We start from the raw sequence: 13870 nt of genomic DNA, 5'->3' as shown, positions 1-13870 counted from the left end.
AGTAACAATAAGCGACATAAACAAAATGAAACTACGACGGATACAAAGCCAAACCCTCCGATTTGCATTCAACGAAAGACACCCATACACAAAGAACGCAGATACACTACATGAAGAAGCAGGAATAGAACCAATAAACTACACTTTTCACACACAAGCCGACAAAATCTTCACCAAAACGAGAGCACTTCAGGATCATCATTTTACGAACCTCAAAGGCAATTATGAGAGACCCAAAAAAACATTCATGGTAAAGGAAACCCACCCAAAATATATCCCATGCAGAGGAGCACCTGAAAAAAATACACAACATAACACCAGAGAAAAAATGTATATACCCAAATCCAAGCAGGAGCAGAGCACACACCAACACACCTAGATAGATATAAAACATAAAAAGCAAGGCGGACAGCCCGCCTCCTTTTATCTCTTCCTTACAATTTCCTCCAGCTTTATCCTCCCCTATCCCTCCTTCTTTCTCTCTTCTAACTATCCAAACATCCAAGCCAAGCCATAACCACAATACCACCACCACCACCACCACTACCATCACCACCACCACCTTAAAAACCACCACTAGCACCACACCCACTCACCTCCTTTGTCAACAGCCAGCGGGTCGGCACCAAGACTGAGGAGCTTCTCTACCGTCGTCTTGTGGTTATTCAAGGCAGCCACCATCAGTGGTGTTTTGTCGTCGGTGCCGCTGCCCTCCACCCTGAGCCCCGCCCCCAGCAGGCAGGGCAGGAGGTGGGGGTGGCCATTGCGGGAAGCATAGCTCACAAGGCAATACGACACACCACTTTTCATGGGGATGGTCACCTTGGGGTCTCCTCCCCTGGCAAGGACGTCCCTGACCCTGACCTCGTCTCCTGCCTCTACGACGGTGACGAGCTCCTGTGTGTGTGTCTGTGTGTGTGTGTGTGTGTGTGTGTGTGTGTGTGTCGGGGAGACAAACACACACCACAGTTAATATTCACCGTCCAAAACATATTAAAAATATCAATAATTACTGACGACAAACACGACAACTTCCCTGACGAGAAGCTTCATACTTTAAAAAAAACTATAGTAATAGTTAGGGGAATATTAATGGTAATAATTGTAATAATAAAAATAAAAATAAAAATAAAAATAAAAATAATAATAATAATAATAATAATAATAATAATAATAATAAGGATAATGATAATAAAATAATAAAAATAATAAAAACAATAAAAAAATAATAAAAATAATATTAAAAATAATAATAATAATAAAAAAAATAATAATAATAATAATAATAATAACAATAATAATAATAATAATAATAATAATAATAATAATAATAATAATAATAATAATAATAATAATAATAATAATAATAATAATAATAATAATAATAATAATAATAATAATAATAATAATAATAATAATAATAATAATAATAATTATAATAATAATTATAATAATAATTATAATAATAATAATAATAATAATAATAATAATAATAATAATAATAATAATAATAATAATAATAATAATAATAATAATAATAATAATAATAATAATAATAATAATAATAATAATAATAATAATAATAATAATAATAATAATAATTATAATAATAATAATAATAATAATAATAATAATAATAATAATAATAATAATAATAATAATAATTATAATAATAATAATAATAATAATAATAATAATAATAATAATAATAATAATAATAATAATAATAATAATAATAATAATAATAATAATAATAATAGTAATAATAATGTTTATAATAATAATAATGATCTAATAATAGTAATATTGGTCATTAACAGTCCCAAAGGTAATGAGCCTTTTATCAGCGGCAGTAACAGCATCAATAGTGGCGGGGATAACAGTGACAATGTCAGTGCCAGTGGCACTGCTGCCACTTCTGCTGTAGTCGGGTTCGGTCCATCCGTCCACTCGCGAGTGTGGGCGTGGCACACGCGCATTGCTGCCTCGTGATGGAGGGAAAAGAAACTGTGGCGATAAATATTCATTCCTTATTTGCAAGGATATGTTTGAATGTTTACGTATACAAAAAACATCACACCTTGGCATATAAATCCCAAACATGCCGATGTGCCTCGCTACTATGCCGTACAGCACACGATGGAAATAGCCAAGCCTCACATCAGTAATGTTTCTTGCTGCGTCAAGTATTAGCCACGTGATTTACATGCAAGGAATTATTAAAGAACATTTTTCTTACACTTAAAGAACCTGGTGTATTTTCTGTATCTTGAATGAAATAAAGGTTATTATTTTAAGCCTGTTGTTAGCTCGCGTATGATCTGCCTTCGCTGTCTGACACAAGCTTGTCTTTCGTGTGCCTGTATGGTGTGTTATCCATGCAGATCGGCGTGTTTGGGATGTACATAAGGACGTGTCATGGTTTCTTTGTACATAAAAACATTCATATATATTACTGACGAAAGTTTGACCATTAATCGCACGTGGCCAACGATATCGGACATGATTATTCTCACCCAATCTTGAGCTACAATGCGCAGGTGCCACACCCATGGAGATTGACGCTGTGAGTGGACAGATAACATGAAACAAAGTATAGAATGACTCCAGCCTGGAGGCGGCAGAACGCTTAACCCTAGACCTTGCTATCATTTCCGATTGGGGTAAAAGGAACCTTGTGTCCTGTAATGCCTGAAAAACCCAATTTCTCCACCTATCAACTCGACACAATCTTCCAAACACCTATTCCCTATTCTTCGACAACACTCAGCTGTCACCTTCTTCAACACTAAATATCCTCGGCCTATCCTTAGCTCAAAATCTCAACTGGAAACTTTACATCCCCTCAATTACTAAATCAGCTTCCTCGAGGTTGGGCGTTCTGTATCGTCTCCGCTAGTTCTTCTCCCCCGCACAGATGCTTCCAATATTGGAGACTCTTCCGCCCTCGTATGGAGTATGGATCTCACGTGTGTGTGGGGGGGGGGGGGCAGGGGGGGGGGGGGGAATCCACTCACACAGCTCTTTTGGACAGAGTGGAGTATATGGTTCCTCGTCTCATCAACTTTCCTCCTCTTACTGACAGCCTTTTACCTCTTAACTTTCGCTGCCATGTTGCATCTCTTTCTATCTTCTATCGATATTTTCATGCTGACTGCTCTTCTGAACTTGCTAACTGCATGCCTCACCCCCTCCCGCGGCCCCGCTGCACACGACTTTCTACTCAAGCTCATCCCTATACTGTCCAAACCCCTTATGCAAGAGTTAACCAGCATCTCCATTCTTTCATCCCCTTCAGAGGTAAACTCTGGAACATTCTTCCTTCGTCTGTATTTCCTCCTGCCTATGACTTGACCTCTTTCAAGAAGAGTGTATCAAGACACCTCTCCACCCGCCATTTTTTTTCCCCCGCACAGTTCCTATCCATATACAGGGGCCTTGTCCGTCCTCGTATGGAGTATGCATCTCACGTGTCGGGGGCTACACATAGACTACACCTCTTTTGTGCAGAGTAGAGTCAAGAGGCTCTTCCTCTCATCAAATCTTCTACCTCTTAAATTCCACCGCTGTGTTGCCCCCCCGCGGCCCCACACCACATGACTGAAGCTCATTCCAATACTGTCCAAATCCCTCATGGAGGAGTTAACTAGCATCTTCACTCTTTCATCCCACAAGCGAGTAAACTCTGGAACAATCTTCCTTCATCTGTATTTCCTTCTGCCTACGACTTGAACTCTTTCAAGAGGAGGGTATCAGGACACCTCTCCCCCTGAAATTGACCTATCTTTCGGCCACCTCTTTTGATTCTTTTTTAGGAGCAGCGAGTAGCGGGCTTTTTTTTATTGCTTCCTTTTTGTGTGCCCTTGAGCTGCCTCCTTTGTTTAATATATATATATATATATATATATATATATATATATATATATATATATATATATATATATATATATATATATATATATATATATATATATATATATATATATATATATATATATATATATATATATATATATATATATATATATATATATATATATATATATATATATATATATATATATATATATATATATATATATATATAGTCCGAGAGCTAGCTACGGGTGATTTTACCCAACGAGCCCAGAAGATATAATGCTCTAACTTGGTAAGTTTATCATCGACAATTGAAAAGGTTTGTCAGCTGCTTCAACTGGGTGGTGTTGATTTCAGGGGTGCCGAAATACCCCTTTTTGAGGTTGATTTTACTTTTCAAACTATACACTTCAAACTTTGTATATAAAACTATGTATTTATTCTTAATAATATGGCGATATAACTCACAGAATATTTAAGGGGGATGAAGGGGTCAGCTGCCCTTAAAAAGACCCTAAAAGTGTTGGATTTTATCCCAAAAGCTACACGAATCATATTCACTCAGTATAATGATAAAATGCAGTAGATATGAATCTACTAATAACTGACACTATTTCTCGGTGGTAAAAGGGGGTCAGCTGCCCTCCAAATTTAGTCTGATTTTGGCCCTTGGGGTAAAAATGTCTTACCCCAAGAGCTACACGTACCAAAATGCAGTAGCACAGAGTTAATCTGTCCAAATTGATAATGAGACTAAAACTGACAACATTATCAGGTGGTAAGATGTGGTCAGCTGACCTCCAAATTTTGCCCATTTTGACCCCGCGAGGTAAAAAAAGACAACTATGAGTTACAGTTTTTATATTTATTATATAGTTACTTTAAGTAACAAAAGTAATGTTGGAGTAAAAACTGACTTATTTTTCTGGTGGTAAGATGGAGTCAGCTGACCCCCAAAATGTGTCCCATTTAGTTCCTAGGGGTAAAATAAAATAAATTGTTCGTACAACATTCAGATTTCTACCATAGGTAGAATAAGTAGCTTAACTAATATTGACATATTAACTGACATGATTAAAGGGTGGTAAGTTAGTGTCAGCTGACCCCCAAAATTTACATCTCTTTGTTCCTAAGGATAACAACAACAACAACAAAAACTGTTCGTACAACATTCAGATTTTTACCATAGGTAGAGAAAATAGTTTAACTAATATTGACATATAAACTGACATGATTAAAGGGTGGTAAGTTAATGTCAGCTGACCCCCCAAAACTTACATCTCTTTGTTCCTAAGGATAACAACAACAACAAAAAAAAATGTTCCTACAACTTTCAGATTTCTACCATAGGTAGAATAAATAGTTAAACTGATGCTGACATTTAAAGTGGCTTGATTTAAGGATTTAAGGGGGGTGAGTTAGGGTGAGCTGACCCCCCAAATTTGCATATCTTTGTTCCTAAGGATAACAACAACAAAAAACTGTTCCTAGAGGATTCAGATTTCTACTATAGGTAGAAGGAGCATAACTAAGGCAGACATAAAAACTAGCATTCGTTGGAAATACCTGATGCATATAGTATAGCATAGAGTATGGAAGACATTTTACATATATTTTTTCAAGAGTATATTGTTTCTCAATATGTTAACGTGTATTCATTGGTCTTTACAGTCACTCGCTGTTTTCAGTTTCATCGTCAGTAGTATCATCTGCATCAGTGTCACTTTCCATTGCCAAGTCATCTGGAAGAAAATTTTATTTTAACTGAAATCAACCGAGGATGCTACTTTTGCTAATATGTGAAGTAACTTTAACGAGTTATTTGTAATTCTGGATTGTTTTATAGTTTCTTATACGTTCAATCCTGAAAAATGGGTTTATCAATGGCCTTCAATTATCTGCCATAATTAACACAGCAGTAATAATGAAATAGATTAATATTGCGATTATTCATTAAAAGTAAGTACATACCTGTGCAGTCATTAATATCTTCATCATCGGAGCCATCCTTGTCATTCTGCAGCACGTCGATTGTCTTGGGGTACAAGTCACCTTCTGTCCAAAGAATCTGGTAACTACCATATCCCAAAGTCCATCCAGACTCTGTTGGCGAGATAGGACTCTGAGTAGCAAGGTCAACAGAATTCCACCTGTTAGCTATGAGGTGTACTCTCTTTATTTTCTGCTTCAGGACATTGTGACACGGTGGGAGGGTGCTTCCGTCCATTTTTTTCAAACAGCTGATGCGCGCTACATCCAATTTACCAGAAGGTTTGTACCGTTCTAGGAATAATTCCAATCGTATATCATTGATGAATTGACTTTTCCTTTTACCGTACATTTCAACTGTGAACTTCTCAATTGATGAAAAAGTTTCATCTGATATGGTTTGTTCCTTCCCTAAGGCTGTGAAAGAGTTCTGGAAATTGGCGTTCTTCTCCAAGATCTTTAGTGGCCGAACTTTTCCTTTTCGGGAAAATGCTGCAGTGTAGTCGCAGCCAGTGAATGCATGGTATGCGGGCATCGCTGAACACAATGACTCGCCTAGGTTTGCTGCAAGCTTGGTCATGTCGATGTACCTTCGTGTATTGTTTGAGACTAGTCCTGCATCTATCCAAACCTTGTGATTACAGAAGTTTGACTGAGATCCAAGACCAATAACTAAGCAGTCAGTGTCATTCGTTCTTATCACTATGTTTTTCTGTCCAGTTATCTTGTGCACATGGAAGAACATTCTTGCGTCTGCTTCTTCGTGGTCATTGCTGTATCTTGATTCTTCTGATTTCATGACCGAATTCCCTTCCACCACATATTTGTAGCAGGTGTCGCCATCATTTGCATACAAGGTTTTGGTTCCCAAGTGTTTCACATTGCAATCATCTGACCAACTAGCAACCAAGTACTTGACCAGAGATTCTTTAAATCCTGCTTTGCGTAAAGCACTCATCCAATTGGCTGGTCTTTTCTGATTGCCACCTGTTATTTTGAATGAATCAACAGATCCATCCCTTGCAGCTCTTTCACAGTCTTTTGATTTTCCGTAAAATGTGTCATGATATCCCACCAAATTTCGTGGGAAGGGCTGCACCTGGCAATAGATGGAAGTAAAATGATGCATCGATTATGGTGACATCGATGTGTTCCGGAGAGTTTGATTTCACCTTGTTCTCAAGATATTGCATCAGAGCCGATTTTGGTGTTTTCAGCATTGTACCATCCACATGACAGAGTGATAATGGTACAGGTGTCAGAGGATATTTTAGCACTTCTGCTAAGTCGATGCGTTTCTCTACTGAAGCATACAGAATGCTACCAAACAAGTCACGGACCATACATGCTGCCACTCTTTTTACATCTGTTTTCTTTGATTTTGTTCCTGCAGTTGCAAATGTTGACACCTCTTGCCGAGTAATCTTTGCTAGAAACCTTCCAGGCTCTTGGCGGCACTCATTCATGAACTTCTTTCTCTGGACTTCACCTGCTTCCCTGACATTGAGGAGAAAGCTTTCTACTTCCTCTGGAGCAGTTTTTCCAGTCCCAATATTGTACAGATGTTTGGAGTCTATGTCTTCAGTGAATGGATTCATTGTTTCTTTTATCATGTAGATTATGTCCTTGACTGTTTTGTTGTCCTTCCTAATTGCATGCTTCTTCAGCCCATGTGTTACATCTTCTTTTTTATGCATGCCAGCTTCTTGAAATACATGTGACAGAATGGATGTCCGAATGAAATGAGATTCGGCCCATCTTTGCCTTGCAGATATGGAGTTTGTCATTGCGCAATTCCAATCCGCTGGCTGGCAGCATCCTTGTTTATAGTTTGCTCCAATGTCAGATCAATTGGACTTCCAGAGAATGGCTTCTTGGTTCTCTTAACAGAAAACAGTCCGTCTTTGAATTCTTCATAGATTTCTGGATGTGTTTCTTTAAGCTTCAGTAGATTATCGTGATACTTTACTGTCCAGCGGGCATAGTTGTGATGGTTCAAGGCGAAGAAATAGTTTGCCATTTGCAGCAATGTGTTTGTGTACCTCCAAGTCTCCGGTTCTGACACTGCGGCTGTATCTGTGGTACAGGTGCATCAGGCTGATGTAGCTACACCAAAACTGTGCAGTTTTTCCATTGTCCCCGGCCAGTGTTTTTTCATAGAAGTCTCTGTATCTTTCCAATATGTCGTTTCCTTCCTTTGAATGTTGGTATTTGTTGATATCTGGAGAATCACTGATGCATTTTAGCTCATTCTGAAGCACTGGTACTATGTCAGGGTTGTTTTGGCTTTTTTGAAACCATTCAAAAAAGAGTATTTCCAGAGAAACCGCAAGCAGTTCGTGAATTCTCTTGCAGCGGTTGTAATGCTTTCCTTTGATAAATCCGTTTATAGAGCCCACTGCTAGTGCACCGCACTCATTCAATATGTGCGGGCACCAGATTCAGCGATCAGCTTCCCATGACACAAAAATATGCTTTCTCCACATGGAATGACCCAAGTGAAATGAAGAGATTGTCAAATAACGGCTTTTCCTGGGCTTGTATTTGCAAAGCTATTTTTGCTATGGCTAGGTCGTAGGTGACAACCATGCAAGACTTGTTGGACTCCTCTGCTAATTTCTGTGACCTTTTCATTGTTTCAACAACGACAGCATTTGATGTGGGTGATTGGTTTATTTGTGGCAAATACCAAACTTGCATCTGTTTTCTACAGTCATAAACTCTCTCTGCATTCCATCCTGCCCACATTGGTGTATTTGGATTTTGCCACACATCCAACATCCAGAGAACATCTTTCTTCCATGACCCTAAGTCTACATTTTCCTCACTTGTCAGAAGTCTGATATCATCGGCAGCCAGTAACCCGGCGTTTTCTAGGCGTGTTTTTTTTATGATAAGGCTGAATTTCAGAGCTTTCAGTTTCATAGGAACGCCGCCTTTTCTTGCTTAGGCCGACTCCAATTGTTGGCAGGGATGCTTTTGCTTTTGTTTCAGTAATATTCTCATGGTGAATTCTATCTGACTCTGGCTTTTGGGCTGAGGCTTTAGCTTCAACGAGCTGGTACGCTATGGCAACTGTATCATGAAGTGTGTCCTTGCCGCTCATAGTTTCAACAAATCGATCAAAGTTGTCCCAGGCTACTCCAGTTCCATATTCATTTCCTGAGTGCATACCAAACGGCATTTCGTTGTCATTATTTTTGACCGAAAATGTTAGTTCAGTTTCTATTTCTTCAGCCGTATGGTAACTGGCACAATGACCCATTCTGCTCAGCACTTCTATTACTTTTCTACACCCAGTCATGCTCTTCATAGCCAGAGCTGTAATCAGATGCTTTCCTGGTTTTTTCTTACCAGATGTTGCAGAAAATACTGCATCCTGACTAATAGCCCTGATTCGCCGCTGTTTTCCTGGTTGTTTCCATATTCTTGAGTCTGGACCACCAACTAAGTATTTGAAGAAGTCTTGGACTAACTCCGGGACATCAACTTCCCCACCAATTATATCTTGCATGGTCGGACTTGAAGGTATTTGCTTTTGTGGGGCTTTCATGATGGCTTCACGAAGTACCAATGCTGCATCTCTGATTTTCATTTTAATATCCATGAGTTTATCAAATTTGAAAGCAAGTGCTTCTTCTTTTGACATCTCAGACGAATGGACAATACCTCCACGTTTTGTCTTTCCCTTTTGAACCACGATCCTCTCACCAAAATGTTTGGTTAATTTTTCATCCAGCTTTTGTGCTGTTGGGGTTGCATGTAGAAAGTCCTCACCACCTATTTCATGAACAGTGGCTGTATAATAGGTGTTCAGGTCAGTTAACAAATGCACCTCGCGCTTCTCAATTACATTCTGTTCAATGTAAGATATCAATGAGTCAAAAGCCTCTCTATGAACTTCTTTCTCTCTGCTTATGTACCCTGTCCTTGGTTGATTTCCATTTTGGACATTGCCTTGCTTGACTCTGGTACAGTGAGCGACAGTTGGCGTGGTACCTCAATCCTTTTGCAACAAAATCCTGGTCTCTTATCTGTGTTAACAATTTTTCATCCCCTTTCATTTCAGCATATTCTTGAATGTTTGCAGCAAACTGGGCTGTCTCAGCTGAAACTAATTTTTGCTCCACGTTTTTAATTTTTTTTCTAGCCGATCCACAAAACAAGCACATCGGCTGGAAATCACATGTGCCCTCTTTCGATGTTGCTGCCGATTCGTTCAAGCTTAGTGATTGTTTTTCTTGGCTCATGTGACATGAAGGATTTTCTTGGCTCATGTGACACGAAGGTTTGGTTGCAGATCTGTGAGCCTTTGGTAATGCTGTAAATTTCCTATAGCACTCGTGGTGATAACCATGGATACTGTCTACTACAGTTGGCAGGGATATGTCAGCATATTTCAAGTTTTTTTGTTTTCGTAGCATTAATATTTCCTTGCATTTTGCCAACTTGTCATCTTTGAAGCAAATGACTCTACCAAAATCTTGATACTTATCACTGCTCTTGATGTGTAAGGAACACAGCATTTCATCTGAAAAGTCACAACAGTACCCTTATCAGGCCACAGTCACTCTGTTTTCAATTATATTTGTTATCAACTGTCACAATTTATAATTATATTGTAATATAACTGGTGCTTGGTTTTCATAATAATAAAGTGCTTTAAAGTTTGAAAAACTCACTGTACCCCGTTATTCACCCCGCCCGTGCATCCCTTACACCAAAAAAACATGTTTCATGCAGGGAACCCCAACAACAATAGTTTTACATGTATAGTGTATCACAATATAAAGCATTTTGCAAGAAAAAGTGTGCAGCGAGTTAAATGACTTACCAGGCGCAGATTTAGTGTTTTGATTGTCTGATAATTCATTGCTTTCCTGACCTGACGACAGTGACTGGATTGCTGGATGGTCTTGACTATTTGATGCAATCTTGTCTGTGCTGAGATCACCAGACAAATCATCACCTAAAAGTTATGATAAAGAACCTTTTAACATCGGCATTTCAAACTAGTAACAGTAATAAAAAAAAGTATAAAAAATACTCAGAATTTGATTCTTCTAAATTAGCAAAATGAAACCACTAACCTCCTGATATTACATCGCCCTCATCCATCGTCATAAACCGTGTTTTTAGATTTCCAAAGAAATCATACACATGTTCTCTGAAAAGTTCATCGAATGGTGTTAGGTACGTACATAGAAAGTTGTGGATATACCTTGATTTGAAGTGCTCCACGTATGTGTCAATAATGTTGCCGTCAAACAATAACTAACAAGCAAAAACAAAGTAAGTAGATGATAATATATTAAGCAAAACAAAATGGGAACTACCACTTACGCTTTGCATAACTACTCCGGCTTATGCGTTTGACACATGTCAGTTGACTACACCACACCATGCAGTTAACCACGACTTTGCTTGCACGACCCCTATGAGCAGAGCCTCATAGCGAGCCTTCCCTCTCGTTTGGTGCAAACCCAGGTACTGTTATCCTGGCCGTCACAGCACCAAGCAGCCACACAGTGCAGCCATAAAAAAAACAGTTTAATAATAAAAACACAGACAATCAACACTCTATAACTTAGATCACCAACTAGGAGCTCGTAGAACCCTGGGGCTTCCGACCATCACCAAGGGTTCTCCAAAAAATCGTAAAATAATCCTGTGCTATTACAGTATGACTTTTCACCAAGTCTATCATATTAGCTCATTTGATGCAATCTTGAATTCCAAACTCAGTATACATTGCTTAATAACTTTAAAAAAAACAGACGATCATATCTTGCATTAGAACACTATTAACAAGGGTGCCTTGGAAAATGAAAATTCATGGGAGGGGTTCCACCAAGGTTTGGAATCACTACTCTTTAACGTATGATTTATATCACCGATACACCACCATATGTACATACCATGACACACACACCCTATAAATAATCACAACAAGTATACCTATATACGCATACAATGATAGTATATATCAAAAAAAGATAACATAATACAAACAATGAAAATACTTACATACGGGAAATCCGAGAGTTGGTTCGTTGTACATGGCTGGAGAGGGCGAGACTGAGGAGCCGTGTTCAGCACACTCCCCACAATACCTCCAAATGAATTATTATACTAGCAATGAGACAATGAATCTGTGAATGAAGCCTGGCTTCAGATTATTTTTTTCTCTCATTGTAACCTGTCGTCTCGGATCAGCGGAAACACGAGACACGAGTTTGGTAGATAGGAGAACATCAAACAACCGAGTACCATTTAAGGCCGGTCAGCCCTGACAAATATCTGATTTTAGAGTAAGTTCTTAGGTAGGCATTTGCTAACAGAAAATTGTAAGAACATCATTTATTTCATTACCCCTACGAACCAGAGGGGGAGATTTGGGGGTCAGCAGACCCTAACTTACCACCCTTAAATCAAGTGAGTTTAAATGTCAGCATCGGTTTAACTATTTATTCTACCTATGGTAGAAATCTGAAAGTTGTAGGAACAGTTTTTGTTGTTGTTGTTGTTATCCTTAGGAACAAAGAGATGTAAATTTTGGGGGTCAGCTGACACTAACTTACCACCCTTTAATCATGTCAGTTAATATGTCAATATTAGTTAAAAGCTACTTATTCTACCTATGGTAGAAATCTGAATGTTGTACGAACAATTTATTTTATTTTACCCCTAGGAACTAAATAGGACACATTTTGGGGGTCAGCTGACTCCATCTTACCACCAGAAAAATAAGTCAGTTTTTACTCCAACATTACTTTTGTTACTTAAAGTAACTATATAATAAATATAAAAACTGTAACTCATAGTTGTCTTTTTTTTCCTCACGGGGTCAAAATGGGCAAAATTTGGAGGTCAGCTGACCACATCTTACCACCTGATAATGTTGTCAGTTTTAGTCTCATTATCAATTTGGACAGATTAACTCTGTGCTACTGCATTTTGGTACGTGTAGCTCTTGGGGTAAGACATTTTTACCCCAAGGGCCAAAATCAGACTAAATTTGGAGAGCAGCTGACCCCCTTTTACCACCGAGAAATAGTGTCAGTTATTAGTAGATTCATATCTACTGCATTTTATCATTATACTGAGTGAATATGATTAGTGTAGCTTTTGGGGTAAAATCCAACACTTTTAGGGTCTTTTTAAGGGCAGCTGACCCCTTCATCCCCCTTAAATATTCTGTGAGTTATATCGCCATATTATTAAGAATAAATACATAGTTTTATATACAAAGTTTGAAGTGTATAGTTTGAAAAGTAAAATCAACCTCAAAAAGGGGTATTTTGGCACCCCCTGGGGGCAACACCCACCCGAGTTGAAGCAGCTGACAAACCTTTTCAATTGTCGGTGATAAACTTAACCAAGTTAGAGCATTATATCTTCTGGGCTCGTTGTAAAAGTATATATATATATATATATATATATATATATATATATATATATATATATATATATATATATATATATATATATATATATATATATATATATATATATATATATATATATATATATATATATATATATATATATATATATATATATATATATATATATATATATATATATATATATATATATATATATATATATATATATATATATATATATATATATATATATATATATATATATATATATATATATATAGTGAGGCTGTTCAACGAGTGTTTCAAAGAGGGGGCCGTCCCTTTGGAGTGGAGGAGTGAATGTGTAGTGCCACTGTACAAAGGTAAAGGTGATAAGTACGAGTGTGGTAGTTTTAGGGGTATCAGTTTGTTGAGCGTGGTTGGCAAGGTGTGTGGGAGAGTATTGATTGATAGGGACCGATGCGGGACAGATTGTATGGTTGGTGAGGAGCAGTGTGGGGTTAGGAGCGGCAGAGGGTACATGGATCAGGTGTTTGAACATAAGAACATAAGAACATGGGGAGACAGCAAGAGGCCTAATTGCCTACACAGGGCAGCTCCAGATTCTGCCCCGCCACTCCCCCCCCCCACTACCA

The 13870-nt window shown here is 38.0% G+C and overlaps 1 protein-coding gene across 4 annotated transcripts; it reads right to left on the bottom strand.

Annotated features, from left to right (window-relative positions):
- Positions 1 to 4714: 4714 nt before the first annotated feature.
- LOC126993197 (uncharacterized) lies at positions 4715 to 11921 on the bottom strand. Of its 4 annotated transcripts, none has more exons than XR_007747499.1 (5): positions 11875 to 11921; positions 10938 to 11014; positions 10682 to 10816; positions 5830 to 5961; positions 4715 to 5600 (listed from the first exon to the last, which is right to left on the bottom strand). XR_007747499.1 is itself a non-coding variant. In XM_050852058.1 (5 exons), the coding sequence occupies exons 2-5, from the start codon at positions 10969 to 10971 to the stop codon at positions 5530 to 5532; spliced, it is 372 nt and encodes a 123-aa protein (XP_050708015.1). In that variant the 5' UTR covers positions 10972 to 11014; positions 11191 to 11266; the 3' UTR covers positions 4715 to 5529. The 4 variants fall into 4 exon arrangements, 1 of the variants encoding a protein (XP_050708015.1); XR_007747498.1 differs by lacking the exon at positions 11875 to 11921 and adding an exon at positions 11184 to 11257; XM_050852058.1 differs by lacking the exon at positions 11875 to 11921 and adding an exon at positions 11191 to 11266.
- Positions 11922 to 13870: the final 1949 nt, after the last annotated feature.

The sequence above is a fragment of the Eriocheir sinensis genome, unplaced genomic scaffold, assembly GCF_024679095.1.
Source record: "Eriocheir sinensis breed Jianghai 21 unplaced genomic scaffold, ASM2467909v1 Scaffold581, whole genome shotgun sequence".
Taxonomy (NCBI): domain Eukaryota; kingdom Metazoa; phylum Arthropoda; class Malacostraca; order Decapoda; family Varunidae; genus Eriocheir; species Eriocheir sinensis.
The sequence above is the reverse complement of the archived record's forward strand: the minus strand, read 5'-3'. Positions and strand labels throughout refer to the sequence as shown.

Coding starts and splice junctions, on each gene's coding strand:
- LOC126993197 (XM_050852058.1), bottom strand. CDS start 10,971: ATGACGATGGATGAGGGCGATGTAATATCAGGAG. Junction 10,817..10,937: donor GGGCGATGTAATATCAGGAG/GTTAGTGGTTTC, acceptor CATAACTTTTAG/GTGATGATTTGTCTGGTGAT. Junction 5,601..5,829: donor AGATATTAATGACTGCACAG/GTATGTACTTAC, acceptor ATTTTCTTCCAG/ATGACTTGGCAATGGAAAGT.